General features: G+C 52.6%; 2 protein-coding genes across 3 annotated transcripts; one reads left to right on the top strand and one right to left on the bottom strand.

Annotated features, from left to right (window-relative positions):
- The first annotated feature begins 723 nt into the window (after positions 1–723).
- Positions 724–1,823, top strand: IL17B (interleukin 17B). Its single transcript, XM_039484593.1, has 2 exons — positions 724–1,079; positions 1,562–1,823. Exons 1-2 carry the CDS (start codon positions 724–726, stop codon positions 1,821–1,823), a joined length of 618 nt encoding a protein of 205 aa, XP_039340527.1.
- Positions 1,824–4,668: 2,845 nt separating this feature from the next.
- PCYOX1L (prenylcysteine oxidase 1 like) lies at positions 4,669–13,044 on the bottom strand. 2 transcript variants are annotated; one of them, XM_039486251.1, is made up of 7 exons: positions 12,984–13,044; positions 12,386–12,535; positions 10,520–10,726; positions 9,249–9,423; positions 8,818–9,029; positions 8,466–8,606; positions 4,669–6,535 (listed from the first exon to the last, which is right to left on the bottom strand). In XM_039486251.1, the coding sequence occupies exons 1-7, from the start codon at positions 13,027–13,029 to the stop codon at positions 5,877–5,879; spliced, it is 1,590 nt and encodes a 529-aa protein (XP_039342185.1). In that variant the 5' UTR covers positions 13,030–13,044; the 3' UTR covers positions 4,669–5,876. The 2 variants fall into 2 exon arrangements, with proteins under 2 accessions (XP_039342185.1, XP_039342186.1); XM_039486252.1 differs by lacking the exon at positions 12,984–13,044 and adding an exon at positions 12,817–12,935.
- Between the last annotated feature and the right edge of the window lie 8,201 nt (positions 13,045–21,245).

The raw sequence follows: 21,245 nt of genomic DNA, 5'->3' as shown, positions 1-21,245 counted from the left end.
AACAGAGAGAAACCCTTTCTATGCCATTAGTAAACCAACCCAACATGGGGGCTAGTCCCCGTCCCCCAGCCTGTTCAGCTCACTAGGGAGTTTGTCCTGACTTTCTGCAAACGGCTTCTCCCCTCCATCATTTCAACACTCAGGGCACTTGCAACAAGCAGCTATTCAGCCAGCCTAGCTTTGGAACTGCCATCGTGGTGCTCTCCCCACTAGCACGCTGGAAACGCTGCCAGCTGCTGGTAATCAGGAGCAAGGCTGAGCCACTCAGCTGCCCCATGTACTCAGCCAGCACAGGGGGCACCTGAGGCTGCCACCTTAGAGGATGTGCCTGCAGGAAATGCCACCCCCAGGAGCTTAGATCATTGCTGGAATCCCCACCTGCGAGCCAGTTACAAAGGAGAACCTGTCTCATTTGCCCCCTTTACTGAAGCACAGAGAGGTTGAGGTCTCATCCAGGGTCACCCAACAAGGCCGTGGCACTCAGGAAGGGAACACAGGAGTCCTGCTGCCCTGGCCTGTTTTTACCACTGGACCCCATACTGCCTCCCTGCACTGATGTCCCTCTGGGACATTCCAGCCCTGGTAGGGTTGGCGATTCCTACGATAGAATATTGTTCCCTTTGAACATAACCTCTCTGGACCCCGGCTCCGGCCCCGGCCCCAGCCCAGTATGGGCTGGACAGAAGTATTCCCAGTGCTGGCCCGTGCCTGGAGAGTCACGCCATGTCCTGGCTTCCTTCTCAGCTTCTCCTCTGCGCTCTCTCCGTCTCCTTCACGTGGGCTGCTACCACCAAACCCAAGGACCAAAGCAAGGGAGCGAAAGGAAAGAGGAAAGGAGCGGCTAGGGATGAGGTGCAGCTGCCGGAGGCCCAGACACCCGGCCCCGACCCTGTGCTGAAGAGGAGCTCCATGATCTCAGCAGCAGACAGCTCCTACACGCTGCTGGAGGAGTACGAACAGAGCATCCAGGAGATGGTGAGCCAGCTGCGGAACAGCTCGGAGCCAGCCGACAGCAAGTGTCAGGTCAACCTGAGGCTCTGGAGGTCCAATAAGAGGAGTCTGTCTCCGTGGGCCTACAGGTGAGACTGCAGGGCAAAGTGCCCCTGGGGACTGGCACTCCCAGGGCAGGGCTCTCACCAGCACCACAAAGGAACAGGGCAGGGCTCTGCTGTGAAGGGAACCCAATGGGCACTAACCAAGTGGGGAACCCCTATGGATGCTGTTCCATTGGGCAGCAATTGCACTGGGTGAGTGATCTGCATCCCTGAGCATCCATGTGTCCATTGCCCCCCCATTCCTCCATGTGTGGGCATTGCAACATGGGTGCCCACTGATTCATGCATGGGCATCCCCTCATGCACAGGCAGAGCCCGGTGCAGGCTCATTTCTCCACGTGTGTGTTACTGCGGCACGTATTCCCCCTTCCCTGTGTGCAGGCACTGCCCCCTCACACACATACACTCATCCAAGGCGCCTCTGTATGCAACTGGCCTGCACTCCTGCCCGTGTCCCCGCTTTCCCCTACAGGCTCTGTCAGCCTCACGCTCTCCCTCTTCTCTAGTATAAACCACGATGCAACGCGGATCCCAGCAGACATCCCAGAGGCGCAGTGCCTCTGCACCGGCTGCATCAACCCCTTCACCATGCAGGAGGACCGCACCATCGTCAGCATCCCTATCTACAGCAAGCTGCCTGTCCGCCGGCTCCTGTGCCACCCCCCTGAGGGCTCAGGAGCCAAGACCCGCAGGAAGAAGAAGAGGTGCCACAAGGAGTACAAGATGGTCATGGAGACCATTGCCGTGGGCTGCACCTGCATCTTCTGAGGACAAGAGAGTCCTCTCACCCTCACTCCATGCTGGCAGCACCAAACCCCCGGCCTCTGCGTATGGACACCAGCTCTCGTCTGACCAGCCTCCTCCTCTGGATCCACTTGGCCAGGGCCCCAGCCAGTGCCCACCAAGCCTCTCCCGCAAGGAGGGGTGGTCAAGGCACAAGCACAGTGTGTGGGGGGTGGTGGGGAATCTGAAGCAAGGAGGCAGCTGCTCAGATTAGAGATGGTTTGCTCCTTTGCACCCACATATCCCTAGCTGGCCTCCAGCATGAGCAGCTGCTGCAGGGCCCTGCTCTTTGGGGTACCCCGTGTGCCGTGCCAGCTCTGCAGCTTGCAGCAGGGCCCTGGAAGGAAAGCCATTCCGCAACCCCCTCGCCCCAAGCTAGCTCCTCAAGCAGAAGAATGGGGTGGGGGGCAGGGGGAAGATGGGGATGTTTGCCATGCAGGGCTCCACTTCTGGAAGGCTTGGGAGCTGTGAATGGCAACTGCCACTCCCATTCTCCTCAAGACAGCACTTCAGCCCCATTGGCTGCCGCCTGTCACCTGCTCCCTTTGCTCAGCAGCCGCTCAGTTCTGGGCTCGCATCCGCACACTTGCATTGCTGCACAGCCATTCGGGCTAACTGGCCCACTGAGCCCAAAGGGCCGCCCCGTCTCACGACCAGGCATGACTGGAAGGGAGGCAACATCTCATGGGCAGGTCCTGAACCACCTCAGGCAGAGGCCAGGAGAGGCAGCTGCTCCTGGCCTGATTTCCCCGTATAGCTCCCAGCAGTGCCAGCACGGGAGATCCAGTCTGTGGCCAGGCTGTCCTGCACCCGCCCCAGGTCTGTGCGGGGGGTGGGGGTGGTGTTGTATTTGATGGTGAGTACAATGCGCCCTGACCCCAGCTCGCTGCAGCTGATTCCACCACTCTGACCTGGCCAGGTGTTGGTCAGAGCACAAGCCAGGGCTGCTGTGGGCCACTGCCAGCAGCTGATCACTGGGGAGGGGGCACGTCTGCTGAACCTAAGCCCCCAGCAGCAGATACTGCCTCTGAAATTCCAGGCTCCCTGGTCCCTGCCACCTCTCTTGGGCTGCACCCAGCTGAAGAACGTGCCTTATCTCAGTGCCAGCGGAACGGGGCCTGGCCCCACTGGAACACCCGATAGCAGGGTCCGGGTTGGAGCAGGAAGCCTGGCTGGGTGCCAAGGGCTTAAGGGCTTCTGCTGCCTTCCAAGGGCAGTGCGCACTAACGAGTAGGAAACCCACCGTAGAAATCACCCCTTGGGGAGGGGCAGCACCCCCTGGAGAAGGCTGCCATGTCCAGCCATGCATGGCGCATACTAGCCCCCAGGAGCAGGGCAGGAGAGGTTGAGGGTGGGGTCAGAAGACAGCTGGGAGTGGAAGGGGGGCACAGCCTTGGCCTCTCACCCCAGGTAAGCCTGGTTCAGGTACAGAGCCAGGCAGCACAGGCAAGGGGCTGGTTCCTGGCTGGTCTTTGGGCACTAGACCAGGACTGCCCCTCGGCACAGTGGGGGTGTCAATCCCTCCTCCCCAGGCTTATCAGAGCCCATCTCCCCTTTGCCAGCCTCTCCAACGCCTTCTGCAGCATCGACAGAACAATAGCACCAGGGCCTGCTACTGCCCCCTCACAGAGCACAGGGTCTCCTGCAGCTACCCCTGCTGCTCAGGGAGGGATACTGAAAAAGAGAAGAAATGTGGCTGGCCCTGGTTCAAGTGGCAGCGTCTGCAGGATGAGCCTGAGCTGGGCTAACCTTCAGCAGCGCCACAGCCCCTCTGTGAAGTCAGCCTCACAACCAGTATTGCGGTACCCATTGCCTCAGTTTCCCTGTGTGTACAAAGAGGTAGGAAGGCTTGGCCAGTGCCCTGGGCCAGGCAGTCCTGGTACAGAGCACTAGCTCCCTCTGTTTCTACCGAGGAAGGTATTTCTCCCCCAAGGAAGAGGTGACGGCCACCACCTCATCCCCACCTCAGTCACTGTCCCCCCCGAGCCAGCCCAGCTCCTCTGGGTACAGCAAGCAAGCCACCAACCCAAACAGCTTGGGAGCTTTAATGGGGAAGGTCAGAAGAGAGGCAGGACCCCTCATGCCTTGGCTCTGCTGGAGCTGTGGTTGGCAGGTTACCTGCTCTGCTCTGCAGTTCAGAGACAGCGCTGGAGACTGACAATAGAGCACATCCCTCACCATAATCTGCTGGCACCGCTCCTCAGCCAAACCGACCTGGCTCCTTGAGATTTACTTCTCCTCCGGCACACCGGCCCCAGCACACAGGCCACCCTCCCACAGTGGGGCTGGCCATTCCTCAAGGAGCCAGAAGGGGGTGCTAATGCTTTTCTTCTAGTCCCAAAAAACTGAACTCCCCCCCCACCCCCATTCCTCAGCCACCCTCCATTGGGGATGCTGCTGGCCAGTTTCCATCTCTGTTACCACAGGGCCTATCCAGCCAGCCAGCAGAGCAGTCTCAACTCATCGGGGCCACAGGGCCACCGTGGGCTGGTGGGTGAGACTATGGAGGCCACATGGCTCTGGGCAAGGAGAGCTTTCACTCAGCTCACAAGCAGCTCTCAGCCAGGGGGCGCCACACCTCTAACTTTCTAGGCGGCATCGCCAGCCTTTCCCCTCACTCGGAGTCACAACGCCACGCACTGAAGTCTGACCCAGCCATTCCTGTCCGACAGAGCAGCATCCCGGACAATTCAGTGCGTGTTGTGACGGGGCATACGGGGTCTTCAATGCTGAAACTGAGAAATACTGCCCTGAACACGGGGTGGATATTAAGGGACATGCTTTTAAAAGGTTTTCTAGCCTGTGCACAGTTGGACAGCAGATCAAAGCATTGATTTACTTCAAGCAGAATCCCCTTTATTGGAATCAATGTATTAATGGCCCCAGTTCCCTCTAGATTACGCTGTTGGGTTTTTTTTAAGATTCAGGGGACATGATTCAAGAAAGGTTGAAAACCCGTCTTAAACTGAGCATCAATCCCTCTGCCCCAGGGAACCTGAGGGTGCGTTGAGTCTGTCCCCAATGCATGGGCTTGGAGAGGCTAGCAAGGCCCAAAGGGGTCTGGGTTAGCGCTGGGAAAGGCGTTTGTAGGTCATGCTTGTAGAGAGGAGGTGAGCAGGCCTTGTGGCTGCTGCAGCGTCAGTCCCTCTAGCTGGCAGCTCCCCCCAGCCCCTGCCCTGCCAGCATTTAGAGGGGAGCTGATGGGCTTGGTTAACAAAGCAAGAGCAGCTCTGGGTGAGAAGCTGAGAGGGACCCACTAGTCATACGGACTCACAGCACAGACCTGGTCGCAGCTGGAGAACCACATACCTGCCAAGACCTGGGCGTTGGGCCCAGCGCTGGTCTTGCAAGGACTGAGGACAACCCCAGCAGCTAGATCAAGGAGTCCGACTGCACTGCCAGCCAGGGGAGTCCTGCCCAGGAAATGCTGGGGCCAGGCAGTTGCCTAGACTCAGCACTGCTCTATAGGATAGCTGGGTCTTGCCAGGTGGGTCATATTAGAAGGTCCATAGCCACCTCTGGATCTGTGCCCATGGTACATGGCCCCATATGGGTCAGGGCCCAAGGCACGTGGCCACATATTTTAGGCCCCATATCTGCTCTTGCCATCGTCAGGTCTTACCCCTTGAAAGTCTCATGGGATTCCACGCTCGAGCCCCAGAGGATAAGTGACCAGAGAATGGATTTGCACATCCCACCCCATCCTCAGCACTGGCCATTGTTAAGGATGCACAGCCCCAGCCCAACTTAGGATCTGAAATGGGTCCTGGCTGGCAGTTCCCTCCTCACCCCTCCCTGGCACTGGCTGGGTAGGGAGGAAGCCTGAGCGTTGATGCCTGTAGCAGGCACCTGGCATTAGCGCCACAGGGTGGTGCAGGGACGGCGTTACTGAAGGCAACAACATACAAGGAACATATTGGTCAGACCCTCCTCTCCTCTCGGCCAGAAATCCAGTGGTCTCTCCCCCCAACAATAAACCCTCAGCAGGCTAGTAAATGAAGAGGCTCCTGGCTAGCTCCCCAGCAGCCCCGCCTCGTGTCACAGTTCAGTCTTCACCTTGTGCATCAAGTCCTTCTGGTCAATCTTCTCCAGGTCCTGGTACCACCGGTTGTATGCCAGGAGCGCCACGTTCTTAGCTGCCACGGCAGCCATTTCCATGGAGCTGGCCACCCACTCCACACCGTTGAGGTAGAAGAGGTTGTCGTGCAGGATGATGGGCGGGATGCTCTTGGTGGAGTCATAGTGGGGATAAGCCTGCCATTCTGTCACCTGGACTGAATAGTAGGAGCGGAAGAGGGTCTTCAGCTGTTGCTTGTCCAGGGGCTGCTGGGAGAGGACCCGCCAGATGGCAGCCTCCTGGGGCTGCTTGCGCCGGAAGGCACCTGAGATGTTGACGGGGCAGATGTTGTCCATAGCTTTGAAGAAGAGGTCGGGGGAGTCAGTGGTGAGGACGCTAGCGAAGGGGAAGAGCTTGGGGTCAGGGAAGCCGAAGTAGGAGGAGTTGAGGTAACCATGGACGACGGAGGTGATGGTGGGATGGAAGGAGCCTGGGAAGTCAGTGATGGGGGGGTCAAAGTTCTCAAAGGTGATGTTGCTCCTGCCAGAATGCAGTGGGGTGGCGATAACCACCATGTCGTAAAAGGCCGAGCCTTGGCCTTCATCATCCTCGTAGCGCACCTGGTACAGGGCTTTCCCGTCTGCAAAGGGACAGCACGGAGACTCAGTACAGCCACCAGCCCAGAGCATCATTTGCCAACAGCATTGGGTTCACCACTCAGGAAGATGGGAGCACCAAGAGCACAAGCGGCATCCTGACCTGCAGCCCATCTCAGCTCTGCCAATGCACTTCAGTGCTGACCTGCAGCTCCCTGCTATTCCAGTCCAGTGCCCTCCCCCTCCCGACTCCCATTGTATCTCACTTTTGGACTGCAACACCCCTCCTCCCCCCCCCCCCAATGTCCCCATTCCAGTCCTGGGGAGTCATCTGGCAGAGCCATCGGGCAACACAGGGTCCCTGAGCAAAGGAGACAAACTGCGGCTGATCAATAAACATTCCTTTCCCCGTGGCAGCAGACGGGGATGGGGCAACAGTCTCCCTCCCCAGCGACTGGAGAAATACCGGCTGCCACAGAGATGCCAGAGCTTTGGAGTCACATGCTAGCCTCACTGCACCCTCTGGTGTGAGAGGTCTGCACTGCAGCCTCCCATTTCACATCTCTCCCTCGCCACAGACCTGTCCAGCCACAGCCAGCCATTCACCTCATACAAGTACTGTAGGGCAATCTCTTTATCATGAAAGTGTAACTTACAAATATAGATTTTTTTTTTGTTACATAACTGCACTCAAAAACAAAACAATGTAAAACTTTAGAGCCTACAAGTCCACTCAGTCCTACTTCTTGTTCAGCTAATTACTAAGACAAACAAGTTTGTTTACATTTACAGGAGATACTGCTGCCGGCTCCTTATTTACAATGTCACCTGAAAGTGAGAACAGGTGTTCGCACGGCACTTTTGTAGCTGGCATTGCAATGTATTTACATGCCAGATATGCTAAACATTCATATGCCCCCTTCATACTTCGGCCACCATTCCAGAGGACATGCTTCCATGCTGATATTGCTCATTAAAAAAAATAATGTGTTAATTAAATTTGTGACTGAACTCCTTGAGGGAGAACTGAATGTCTCCTGTTCTGTTTTACCCACATTCTGCCATATATTTCATGTTATAGCAGTCTTGGATGATGACCCAACACATGTATGTTTTAAGAACACTTTCCCAGCAGATTTGACAAAACGCAAAGAAAGTTGTGAGATTTCTAAGGATAGATACAGCACTCGACCCAAGGTTTAGGAATCTGAAGTGCCTTCCCAAGTCCGACAGGAATGAGATAAAGAGATTGCACTACAATATTTGTATTAGTGTCGTGGGTGAATTGAAATATACTATTTCTTTTGTTTTTTTACAGTGCAAATATTTGTATTAAAAATAAAGTGAGCACTGTACACTTTGTATTCTGTGTTGTAATTGAAATCAATATATTTGAAAATGTAGAAGAATATCCAAAAATACTTAAATAAATGGTATTCTATTATTGCTTAATAGTGCGATTAATTTTTTTAAATCGCTTGACAGCCCTAGAATAAACCACCAGTTTTGAGGAGTGTCTGCCCTGTTTCTTGCAGTCTGCCCTGTGGTGTGTGGCATTCTCAGCGTGACCCAGCCCGGGCACCCTCACATCGATGCTTTATGATACCATGACAGCACAGGGAGAAGGCATCCACCCAAACCTAACAGACGCAAATGGGCAGAACAGGGGGAAAACGGCAAAAGCAGAGGGCTGTGGGATGGCAGAGGAGAAGGGAATCCGAGGCCTTTCAGCCCTCCGCCTCCTGCCAGTAGATCTGCTATTTTCTGCTCTCTGCTTCCGCCATTGCTCTGCTTGTGCCCCTCAATCCAGAGGCAAGAGGGAAATGCACTAGTCCTAGAGATACCCCTACCCCACTGAGGCCCCTAGCCCTACAGACTCAGCCCCCGCCCCATTGGCAGATATACAGTCCCCAATGTCAACTTCCCCTCCCCACCCCCCGCGAAGGCAGGAGCCAGGAGGCCCAACTGGCTCACCTGAGCTGTGCAGAGAGACATCAGTCACCCTGGCCTGGATCACGTTGGCTTTAGTTAGCTTCAGCAAACCCGAACACACCAGCTTGTTGCCACCTTCCACAGCCCACGTATTGCCCTGAGCCCCTGCCAGTGACATGGCCCCTGGGAAAAGGAACAGTGAGGGTTAGACTCCATTTGTGGAAGGGAGGCATTTCCCCAGGACGCCTGCTCCCAGGGGAGATACATGCTTGTCTTTGGCTTCAGATGTCCCAATGCCAGAGCGCCCCCGGGTCCACTGAGCAGCACCAGCTGCTGGCTCCAATGAGGCTCCTGGGACCCTAGCAGGGCACTGGCATGACCAGCCGGACCTCACCTGCGAAGGCGGGCACGAGCACTGACTGGCCGTAGCTGGAGCGCAGGACGGCTGCGATGACGTCGTCGATGAAGCGCTGCGTGACGCCCACCTCCAGCAGGGACTCGGCCACAGAGCGCTGCGTCATGTTGATGAAGGTTTCGCCACCCAGCGAGCGCAGGAGCTCCTCCAGGTTGGAGAAGGCATAGCCATGTGCCTGGTACTTATAGATGCTGCAGGAGGCGAGCAGAAAGGAAGTCAGGAGCAGCACACACACCCATCCCGGCCCTGTACCGAGCCTGGAGGGCTAACGTGTCCTCTCTCAGCTTGGCCACCTGGTGACAGAGTCCCCTGGGGGATCGGGCATAGCACCCAGCCTGGGGCCGAGAGGGGAAGGCCACACCCACTCTCTCCCCACTCAGAAGCACTGATGCTGCCGAGCCATCCCATACCTCATGAACTTCTCCATCACCTCCTCCACCCACATCTGCAGGCGCAGGAAGCTGATTCCATAGTGCCACCAGAGCCGGAAGAGGTTCAGCAGGTACCAGTCCGTCTCCTCCAGGACAAACTGCTCCCCACTGAAGATGGCGCTCTTCCCTGCCACCTCTCGTCGGTGCTTCAGGCCTGCAGAGGGCGACAGTGAGAGAAGCTAAGTCAGCCATCCAGAGCATGACAACAAGCCTTTGCTGTATACACTGATACTGCTGATGGGCCCAAGTGCTGGCGAGCCCACAGCAAAACGCCCTTGTGTGTGGGGCAGGGATGGGGCGAAGTGTCAGGATGTAGATCCAGATCTGGATTTTGTCACCGGCTCTTCACTCTACCATGAGCCGAACCAAACCCTAGGTCCTAACAGCCCCAAACTCAGAGAACTAGAAATCTGGATGGGCTCAACCCTAATGACATGCACAGTGTGAAACTCTGTGGGCTCTTTAGGACCCAGGCTCCCTGGACAGACACGACCTGTTAGAGGGATGTCACAAATTAGGGGCACACACTGCTTCTGGGTTGGCTGAACAGAAAACAGATCACGACTCTCAGCCACAGTGACAGAAACTCCTGCTCCTCAGTCCTCAAGCATTACTCCCACTGACGCTGCACCCAGAGACTGGCTTCTGTCAGGTCCACTGCAATGCTCCTGCCCACAGCCCCTGCTCCTCCAAGCCCAAGTCCCACAGGGCCCCCATCGTGCCCCTCTGCTATCCCAGTCCTGAGCCCTGTGATGTCCCTCAGGACGAGGGAGTAACAGGGATTGAGTGTAACAAAGACAGAGGGCAGGCTGTTGGCCACTCTCCGACCCTGCAGCTCCCTGGCCCTCTAGCTCAGAATGAGGGACACAGCTCACGCCAGCGTCTATCTACGCCCTGCCTTGGGTCGAGCAGTCAGGGAGCAGGAGTGCTGACGACACCAGCCCTTTCTGAAGGGGATTCAGATCATCACGCTGGGATGTCACATCAGCCTGGTGGGTTTGGCGATGCTGAGCCTCCCATCCTCACCGCACTCATGATTGGCCCCTAATCTAGGCGGAGGCCTAGCTGTCAGGAGGGGAGGGGAATTTGTGCTGCAAACACCCCAGCCCTGCAGGCTGGAGCAGAAGGTTTCTCCTGAGGAGCAGGGTCAGCACCGAGGACCTTCTCTTCCCAAGCTCCAAGGAAGGGGCAAGGACAGAGGGGTTCCTGCCCACTCCCCGTGTGCACCAGAGGGGAGGGGCAACACTCACCCAGGAGCTTGACGAAGTCCTGCATGTGCAGGCTGAGTGAGTGGATAGAGGCGCCACCGCATTCGTACTGCTGCTTGTTGACGATGATGGTGGCCAGTCGGCCCCCCTCACTGCCCTTCTCGTATACGTCCAGCTGCACCTGTGGTCCAAAGTGCTGCTGCAGGAAGTAGGCCACTGCTGAGCCACCTATCCCGGCACCCACTACGGCTGCCAGTGGGGAAGCAAGGGAAATAGGCCTGTTAGATACGACGAACATACCCGCAGCTTTCACCACGGCCACAACAGAGCAGAGTAGCAGATCTGCAGGAGGCTGCTTTCGCAGGGAGACGCAGTGTGTACAGAGGGGACCCCAAAGCATGAACTATCCCCACACACCACATCAGATCAAGAAAGCACAGCCTCTGTAGTGTGAGACCTTGGAATGGGCCTGAGCAGTGGCTAGGACTCCCCAGGCAGCAACCCTAAGGTACTCAGCTCCTGGTGAGCCGGCAAGAAGGCTGGGATCAAAATAAAATTGGTCCCGGACCTGGGAAGGGCCGAGGAACCTGAGTGATGGGGATAGATGAGGGAAACTCCATGTGAGGGGACAGCAAGGGTCAGAGGGGTCCGTTACCAAACGCCAGACGCACTCAAGTGCGACAGAGCAGCATCAGTACAAGCCATCAGCAGCCCGAGGGCCTTTCCTATCTAGAGACTAATTCAGCTAAACAACTGACTGGACCCATGCTACAAGCCAGCCCTGAGCTGGGGAAGAAGGGGAACAGACGTACACACGAGAAAAATGCCACCAGGTGGGCATATGTCACAGGTCATCTGCCTGGGGCACTCTCAGCAGATCAGTCCCAATCTCCTGACAGCTAGAGGGCTAGTTTTGCCACAAGCACAAGGGCACTAAGCAAACCTGGCTCGCCAGGTCTGTGGCACCCTAGCCCCCTGAGAACTGGAATACTCTGAGGCCTGGTCCACACTAAAAAGGGGGGTTCGAATTAGGGTACGCAAATTCAGCTACGGGAATAGCGTAGCTGAATTCGAAGTACCCTAATTCGAACTACTCACCCGTCCAGACGCGGCGGGGTCGAACTCCGCGGCTCCCCCATCGACTCCACCACCGCAGTTTGCAGTGGTGGAGTACCGGAGTCGACCGCGGCGCTTCCGGAGTTCGAACTATCGCGTCTAGATCAGACGCGATAGTTTGAACTCCGTGAAGTCGAACTCACTGCGTCGACCCGCGCGGTGAGTATGGACCTGCCCTGAGTTATTTCTTCTTTTACCCCCAGGTGAAAGGAGTGGATTCAGGATGTGCTGCCCGGAACCAAGCACAGCACAGGCGAGAGCTGGGCAGGCAACGCTGCTACCAGCTTCACCCACGCACCCCAGTCCTGACCAGCTACATCCATGGACGTAGTTTGGGTGGGGCATAGAGAGCATTGCCCCCACCCCAAATTGCAAGCCTCAGGCAGGCGCAGAATTCCCCCCCCCCCTTTGGCCTGGCTGGAGCTGCTCCTCCATATAGAAGTCAAACTAAACCAATGGCTGCACCCCCTCCCCAGACAGGCCAGCACTGAAGGCCACAGCACTGCAATGCTTCACCACCCTGATCACAGCAGCCCTTGTTGCTCCTGCTGATGCCCCTGAATCCTGGCCCTCAGCACCCGCTGCTCTTCCAAGGCTGGGTTCTGTCCCTCGCCCCCAGCATTGCCAATGCATCTTATCCCCCCTCCCCCCACGACCTGCAGATTCATAAGCTCTGCCACTCCTTGGTCTCTTCTGATCAGTGGCTGGCCGGCCTCCCCACCCCATTCATCTTTTTCTATTGTGATCTCAGTGACTCTCTTCCATTCTCCAGTGAGAAGGAGCAGCGCCTACCTATTTTGCCAGGCGGGGCATCCCCTGCTGCAGCTGAGGAGGGACCTGCCAGCAGCACCCCCATAGCGATAGCTGAAAGGAGCCGCATTGCACAGGGCAGCGGCTGCGGCTCAGCCATCATGGAGGATGGAGGGGAGCAGGAGGCTGCACCTAGCAAAAGAAAGAGAATGCAAAAATACAGCGCGTGCAATCAAATCATCGCCAGCCACGCTGCTCCCCGGCAAAGGGGGAGCGGCCACACCCCGGCGGGCTGAGCACGGGGCCTCGGTACGTCTCGCTTCTCCTGCCAAGGGCTGCGCGGCTCCGTGTGGGAAAGGCAGCCCAGCCCCCACGCCGCTCCGTGCGGCTGATCCCATGGTGCACTGGCCCCAGAGCCTGCGGAGGGGCCTTCTTAAAGGGACCGCGCACCGAGAGCAAACGCATGGCCGTGCCTGCCTTCGGAGAGCCCGGTTCGCTCCCGCTGCAGGTCAGCCACCCCCCGCCCCACCGAGCCGCTGGGGTCCCTTGTGTCTCTCTCCAGCTTGCTGCAGAAGTCAACGGGGATGGAGCCGGCAGGGCCCTAACGCAATGGAACAGGCTGCTAGCTAGAGAAATGCACCTGTGGCCCTGATCCTGCACTGAGCTACCTGTGGACACGGGGCCATTGCAGTGGAGGTAATTGGCAGAGGGGGGCCTATCAGAGAGCACGTTTCCCCCCGCCCCTTAAAGCCAGATCCTGCAGCTAGATCCCCGTGGGTGGACCCCTGAGCCCATGCAGATAGGGTGACTAGATGTCCTGGGACAGTCCCAATATTTGGGGAGTTTTCTTATCTAGGTGCCTATTACCCCCCCTCCCCTGCACGCGCACACACACACACACGCTCTCCCGATTTTTTCATACTTGCTATCTGGTCACCCTATTTGTAGAACCCCAGAGAAGTCATTGGTGTTCTGTGCTGCAGCTGGCACAGAGCTCTACCCACCCCCATCCAGTTGAAAGATCAGGGCCTTCAGTTCTACAGAGACATCCCCTTTCCCTTATGTGCATAGTCAGTGTCGCCAATTGCACCTCTTGGTTTGCAAACATGGCAGGGGAACCTGCAAAATAAATAAATATAAATACAAAGTTTCAATCAGAATTAAGAAAAAGAAAGGAAAAGGAAATACAGCACACGTCCAATTATCCAAATTCCCTTGATCCCCAAATTCTAGTTATCCAAATCCACAGTGCGTCCGCCATATAGCCCTCTGTTAGTTAATAGCCCTTCCATTTATCTGACTGCCTGCATACCCAACCATTTGGGATGACCCCGAGCACATACAGATAAAACAGCAGTGTACTGAATGTCTTCGGTTGGAGTCTGTACTGTCTGAACATACTTAGATCTGTCTCTTTAAAGTAAAAACGATGCAAAGAAAATGACGTGTTAAGAACACCCAAGGCGTTGTGGGGCACTCTGGGAAGTAGCGGCTGGGCACAACCCCGCACCCTCCTCTGTGAACAGCTCATGATTCCACATGCACAACCAGCTGCATCCTGCCTACACTTCCATTCATGCTGCAGCAAACGTCCCCTCTCGCTGCAGCTTCAGATGATGGTCCTGGCAAGTCAGAAGGTAGAGCCAGCATCCACCTTTCCGAAGGGACACTAGGGACAGGCAGTCAGGAATTCAGTGTGTGCAGCAGCAGCCCCCTAGCACCAGTCAGGCACTCAGGCAGGGTAGCTGAGAGCAACATGCATCCCTATGGGGCAGGTTTCAGAGTAGCAGCCGTGTTAGTCTGTATTCGCAAAAAGAACAGGAGTACTTGTGGCACCTTAGAGACTAACAAATTTATTTGAGCATAAGCTTTTGTGGGCTACAGCCCACTTCATCGGATGCATAGACTGGAACATACAGCAAGAAGATATTTATACATACAGAGAACATGAAAAGGTGGAAGTATGGGGCAGGTGTCCTATACAGCCAGGTCGAGTGCCTGTGCTCTGCTGCTGCAATTCTGGACTGGTAGGCAATGCAGTAGGCTACTCCCCAACTTTTGCCTTTGGAGAGCTGCTTCTAGGCCAGCAGTGAAATGAACTGGGCAGGGTTAGTGGACATTTTATCCCCTGCCTCCAACACAATTGGGGTTTTTTTAGCCCGATTCAATCTCTGCCCCAATGAGACTCAGAATGATAGTGACAGGGCCAGAGGAAGTATGGCAAGAGGGAATTATTCCTCCCTCTCTCTCTTTAAGGCAGTTAGAGGCTCCAGTCTCTATAGCGTTGTGGCAATACATTGAAGGTGTGCTACAACAGACCAGTTCAGATCCCTTTGTCTCTGGGAGCAGGGAGAATGTCTCTGTAGCAACCCCCACCCTTTTCTTACAGCTGACTGAAAGGCTCCAGCTTACTTACAAGCCTCCATGAAGGAGAGATGTCTGTTCCCAAAGCTCTGCCCAGAACAATTAGCATGTGTCTGACCAGCAATGGCAGCTGGGACTTGCTGTCAGAGCAGCAGCTAGGATCTGACATCACTGTGGGTTAGAACATTCATCTTTCTATCTGCTACCATAATACTCCATCCAAAGCACAGAACATCTAGTGCTCTGCTGCCCTCTACAACCCTTCTCTGGAAGGACAGCCTTGATTCACTCTATGTCATCAGAAGTCAGTAGTGGGTGACAAACTTGGACATCAACCTTTAATGTTCTTTCCATGTTGCCACATAAAAGAGCCATGGGTGGAGAGCTCCAGCTTCCACCTGCCATACTTATAAAGCCAGGTAGGGGAAGAGAGACATACCCCTAGCAATAGGCCACGCAACTCCACACCTTCCGGTCACCTTACTCATCTCTCCCATTCATGAGGCCCACTGCCAGGGCCAGAAGGAACTTAACCCAAAGCCACACAAAGGAAATGGAGATTGAAGAATGTTAAATTTCCATGTCCTTCCTTCTCGGTCAGGTATGCGGCTCTGGGGTGTGGCTGTTGGAGGAGAAAGTCACTGATGTTTATAGGGGGACTTGAAATGTTGAGAGGGTGGGAAAAGAAAGTTACCTGTAGTACAGAAAGCACTAGCCCAAACCCTCCTTTCTCACGCCCTTGTTACTGAAATCTGGTTGAGGAAAATTAAGGTGGTTCATGTGGTGGGGCCCTGGGTATTGTTTTCCCACAGTCTCCTAGGGGATGTACAATAGTTTTTATCTTCAAAAAGACATGGTGTGAATTCAGCACTTTGTGAAGATGCCAGATTGACACCCCTGGAGCCAGAACAAGTTCAACTTGAACAGGGGCAGCTTCCATCACACTGTCCCCTGCCTTCTTCCCAGCATAGGAATCAACTCCAGCTGGGCAAAAAAACCAGAGGCTGTGAGTGGAGCTTGAGACTCCTGCCTCTCCTGCCTGTCTCCATGGCCCTTTGACCTTTGGCTTCTTTGCTGAGACTGCCAACAAGAATATCAATCAGTGCACCTTGCAGTGTGTGAATTGGACCCATGTCCACTAGCTACTAGACAGACTCCCCTGCATTCCTCAGACATCACCCCAAACTCCTATTGCACAGGTCATCAATCAGCCATCAGATGGGAACAACTTGGTGGGCTGGGCCTGGCAGCCGAGCCGACTTTGAACGTGATTGAAAGTGAGTGCCTTTACGTCACAGAAACATCTCTATGCCTTCATCGGCATGGCCCTTACACATGGAATGGTCTTCGTTATGGCTGCTACCTCTCCCCCTTTAAAATCCTCCGTAAGATCCACTTCTACTGCTATGCTTCTAAGAAGTCAGACAGGCAATGCAGCTATCATTAACTCTGTAACCCCCGACTGTATTCTGATTCATGTCCTCCCTCCCCACTTCTCTACAGTTCAGTGCATTCACTAGAGTTATTTTTAATTAGACTACAAGCTCACAGGTGTAGGGACTGTGGGTCTGTACAGTGTCTGCCATAGTGGTAACCCTGCTCCCAATAAGGCCTTTGGCTGCTACCACAACACTAATGGTGAAGGCCTGTTTGCATGCCCATCAACCCTGCAGATCCCAAAGCCCTATGAGATTAGAATCCAGCTTGCACTCTGAGTGACTCATGCAACAGTGGCATTGCTGACTAAGTTTCAATTGTACACTCCACCCTAGGCAAGTCAATGATCCAGTTTCCAACCCATAGCCCAAGGGTGGGGGTGAGGTCGGCACTAGGAGTTGGAATGTCTAAACTGGAGCACACTGGATAGGGGTCAGTGCAACAACCAACCAGGACCCTGCAGCACCATGTTTATATCATCATCATTACAGTGCCTAGACAGAGCACTGCACCACAATGGAGGCATGGCCTGGCCACCCAGGGATAGCACTTTGCACTGAGAGGCAGGAGTCTCAAGCGCCACTCACAGCCTCTCTCTGGGTGTTGCTCTATAGCGAGATGGTTGGTCTCTGGAAGGAAAACAGCTACAGGCAAAAGGTTTTGGTTGGAGGAAACAGGCCTGAGAATTACCTCTGCTCAGCCATATCCAACACCAGAAAGGCAAATGTATCAACCCAAGAACTGCTATCCTAAGAACCAATTAGTGCAAACCAAAATAGAGACGCACCATTACCTAAAGAACAGACACCTCTGCAGTCTGCTTCAGAGTTCTCTAAACCAGTGGATCTCAGACTTTCCAGACTAATGTCCCCCTTTCAGGAGTCTGATTTGTCTTGTATACCCGCAAGTTTCACCTCGCTTAAAAACTACTTGCTTACAAAATACATAAGTGCCATAGCACACTGTTACTGAAAAATTAGTTACTGTCTCATTTTTACAATATAATTATAAAATAAATCAATTGGAATATAAATATTGTACTTACATTTCAGTGTATAGTGTATAGAGCATATGTGTCATTGTCTGTATGAACATAAGAACAGTCACACTGGGTCAGTCCAAAGGTCCATCTAGCCCAGTATCCTGTCTTCTGACAATGACCAATGCCATGTGCCCCAGAGCGAATGAACAGAACTGATAATCATCAAGTGATCTATCCCGTTGCCCCTTCCCAGCTTCTAGCAAACAGAGGCTACGGACACCATTCCTGCCCATCCTGGCTACTAGCCACTGATGGACCTATCCTCCGTGAATTGATCTAGTTCTTTTTTGAACTCTGTTATGATCTTGGCCTTCACAACATCCTCTGGCAAGGAGTTCCACAGGTTGACTGTGCATTGTGTGAAAAAAATACTTCCTTTTGTTTGTTTTAAACCTGCTATCTATTAATTTCATTTGGTGACCTCTAGTTCTTGTGTTATAAGGAGTAAATAATACTTCCTTACTTACTTTCTCCACACCAGTCATGATGTTATAGACTCCTATCATATCCCCCCTTAGTCATCTCTTTTCCAAGCTGAAAAGTCCCTCTCCTCATATGTAAGCTGTTCCATGCCCCTAATCATTTTTGTTGCCCTTTTCTGAACCTTTTCCAATTCCAATATATCTTTTTGAGATAGGGCAACCACATCTATACACAGTATTCAAGATGTGGGCATACCATGGATTTATATAGAGGCAATATCATATTTTCTGTCTTATTGTCTATCCCTTTCTTAATGATGTCTAACATTCTGCTCACTTTTTGACCTGCCACTGCACACTGAGTGGATGTTTTCAGAGAACTATCCACAATGACTCCAAGATCTTTTTCTTGAGTGGTAACAGCTAATTTAGACCCCATCATTTTATATGTATAGTTGGGATTATGTTTTCCAGTGTGCATTACTTTGCATTTATCAACACTGAATTTCATCTGCCATTTTGTTGCCCAGTCACCCAGTTTTGTGAGATCCTTTTGTAGCTCTTCGCAGTCTGCCTGGGACTTAACTATCTCGAGTAGTTGTGTATCATCTGCAAATTTTGCCACCACACTGTTTACTCCTTTCCCAGATTATTTATGAATATGTTGACTAGGACTGGTCCTAGTACAGACCCCTGGAATTTTAGTTTGTACTGACTTAGCTAATACTTTTTATGTAGCCTGTTGTAAAACTAGGCAAATATCTAGATGAGTTGATGTACCCCCTCAAAGACCTCTGTGTACCCCTGGTTGAGAACCACTGTTCTAAACCACTGTTTCACTTTCACCCGGGCTATACGTGCAAGTGACAGGGAGGCAGCATTAGTAAATAGTTGTGCTAATGATAAGGCTGGTAGGTGTTTGATTTGGAGAAACAGCAGCATAGTCTTACCTTCCTTCAGCTATGTCTGTAAAGACTGCCCCAGCCTCATCTGCACATTCTACAACTGGGTATGATTAGCGTACGTATGTTTCCTCATATTTACAAGATCTCTGACTGACCTGGCTACACGGATCTAGGTGAGGTGATTCTCATTTATGAGTTCTTGCTTCTCGCTCTTTGACAGAAGACTAGAAGAGCCATTAGCATGCATTACAGGACATCATACAGCACTTGCTGGGCTGGTTCTGTCCTTACGCTGGGTCATTCTAGAACTAAGCTGCCACTCCTAGTCCCATACTGTGGGACAACATAGAATTCCCTGCTGTGGCACCCACAAGGAAGTGGCCTCTGCAAACAGGTGGGGCAGGTTTTATCACCGCTGTTTGGTAGCCAGGCCCCTTTGAGCAGCAGCTGCCTTTCACATAAGAACTGGGAATTCACCCCATATTGGCCACTTGGAAATAAACGGCAGAGGCCCCCTCAGGTAAGAAGTGCATAGGTGCTGTACAGGGAGAATCAAAGCTGCCGGCAAAATTAGGAGAGTGGAACCCACCAAAAAAAGGGTGCAAGTTCCCTACATTCAGCCTAAACCAGAAGGGAGGGCAGACCTTGTACTATATGAAGGTCTGGGGCAGGGATGGGAAATAATAAACAGGCATTTAGTCTAAGAGGGGCAGGAAGCCTGTCCTCCTCAGTAAATCCCAGAGACCATAACCTACTTTGGGATGCCCATGAGTTCCAGTTAAAGAGGGTTATGCTGTACAATAAAGCTATTTGAAATGAGTCGTCAATAAGGAGTAAACTTGCTCGAGTATATTGCACCCAAAAGGGCAAAATGCAACAGACCACGTGTCACATAAGGGCAGTGATCTGCAAGGTGAAGTATTGGGAGATACTACAAAATGAACTGATGCTACTGCAAGGCATTTCTCCATGCAAACAGGCTTAGATTGGGGGCTATATTTATGGAAATGGCAAACAGTCCAGGAAGCATAGGATAGCGATGATGCCATCACATCACCAACGGTTTAGTCCAACACAGAGATTCTTGACAGCATACCTGTGGGAGTGTGACAGAGCCTGCTCAGAGCCTGTCAGAGACATGCACAATATTTCCGGGAATCCAGATGAAGGATCGCTAAAAAGCCCTGATGAATGCTGCAAGAACGAGAATAGCTACAAATCTTTAACCCTACAGTACTGCCCCCATTTCAACAGCACTTGCAATGGACACATTTCAACAGTCAAAAAATCCTGACAAAAAAACCATTTTTATTAGCGCACACTGTATCCAGACATCTAGAAGAAATCAGCAAATTCCAACATTAACTCAAATCTCTGTCATCAATCATCAGCACCACTCCCCACACTTCCATATGAATTTCCCTTTCATACCTAGAACCTTTGGGTAAATAAGAGCATAGAAACATATAAAAAAAACCATATAGGTTTCCTACCAACTACAAGGATGTAACTTTTTGGAGATCAGCAATTCTTTGTTCACTTGACTCAGCAAAAGTGATATCAAAATACGTTGTGCTTTAAAATAAAAAAAAATACTAAAATATAAAAACTTAAATATTTTTAAAATCAGAGTGCTAATAGCAATTGATTTATCACAGCTGTTTCAGCAGAATCTGTTAATGAAGCATTGAGAATTTGAGGTCCACATAGCAAGAGTCACATTTTGCACTGCATACAGACAGGCTGCCAAACTTATACGACTGTGCCACCGGGAGCCTCATGGAAGAATTCAACCCAAATGTGCCCCACTGACAAGATCTACTGAGGTCATGAAGTAAGGTAAATACTAACATAAAGAAGGGTTGTCAGAGGCCAAGAGCAGAGAGCCATTTCTACTGACCAACACCACATAAGAACGGCCATACTGGGTCAGACCAGTGGTCTATCTAGTCCAGTATTGTCCTCTGACAGTGGCCAATGCCAGGTGCTTCACAGGAAGTGAACTGAACAGGGCAATTTATCGAGTGATCCATCCTGTCGTCCAGTCTCAGCTTAGGGCAGTCAGAGGTTTAGGGACACCCAGAGTATGGGGTTGCCTCCCTGACCATCTTGACTAATAGCCATTGATGAGGAACTTATCTAGTTCTTTTTTTAACCTAGTTATACTTTTGGTCATCACAACATCCCCTGGCAAGGAGTTCCACAGTTTGACTTTCAACGTGTGAGGTACTTCCTTAGGTGTTTTAAACCCGCTGCCTATCAATTTCATTGTGCTCCCTGGTTTGTGTGTTATGTGAAGGGGAAAATAACACTTCCCTGTTCACTTTCTCCACACCATTCACGATTTCATAGACCTCGATCATATTGCCCCTTAGTCTCTTTTCCAAGCTGAACAGTCCCCGTTTTTTTAATCTCTCCTTTTATAGAAGCTGTTCCATAGCCCTAAATCACTGTTGTTGCCGTTCTCTGTGCTTTTCCCAATTCTAATATACCTGTTTTGAAATGGAGCACTCACAACTGCACACAGTATACAAGGTGTGGGTTTACCATGGATGATAGTGTGGCATTTGGATATTTTCTTATTACCGATCCCTTTTCTAACGGTTCCTAACATTCTGTTAGCTTTTCACTGCTGCTGCACATTGAGCAGATGTTTTCAGAGAGCTATTCATGATGAGTCCATTATCTCTCTCTAAATTAGCTATTACCACTCTACACCCAATCATTTTGTA

This window comes from Mauremys reevesii, linkage group 8, assembly GCF_016161935.1.
Source record: "Mauremys reevesii isolate NIE-2019 linkage group 8, ASM1616193v1, whole genome shotgun sequence".
In the NCBI taxonomy this organism is placed as follows: Eukaryota; Metazoa; Chordata; order Testudines; family Geoemydidae; genus Mauremys; species Mauremys reevesii.
The sequence above is the reverse complement of the archived record's forward strand: the minus strand, read 5'-3'. Positions and strand labels throughout refer to the sequence as shown.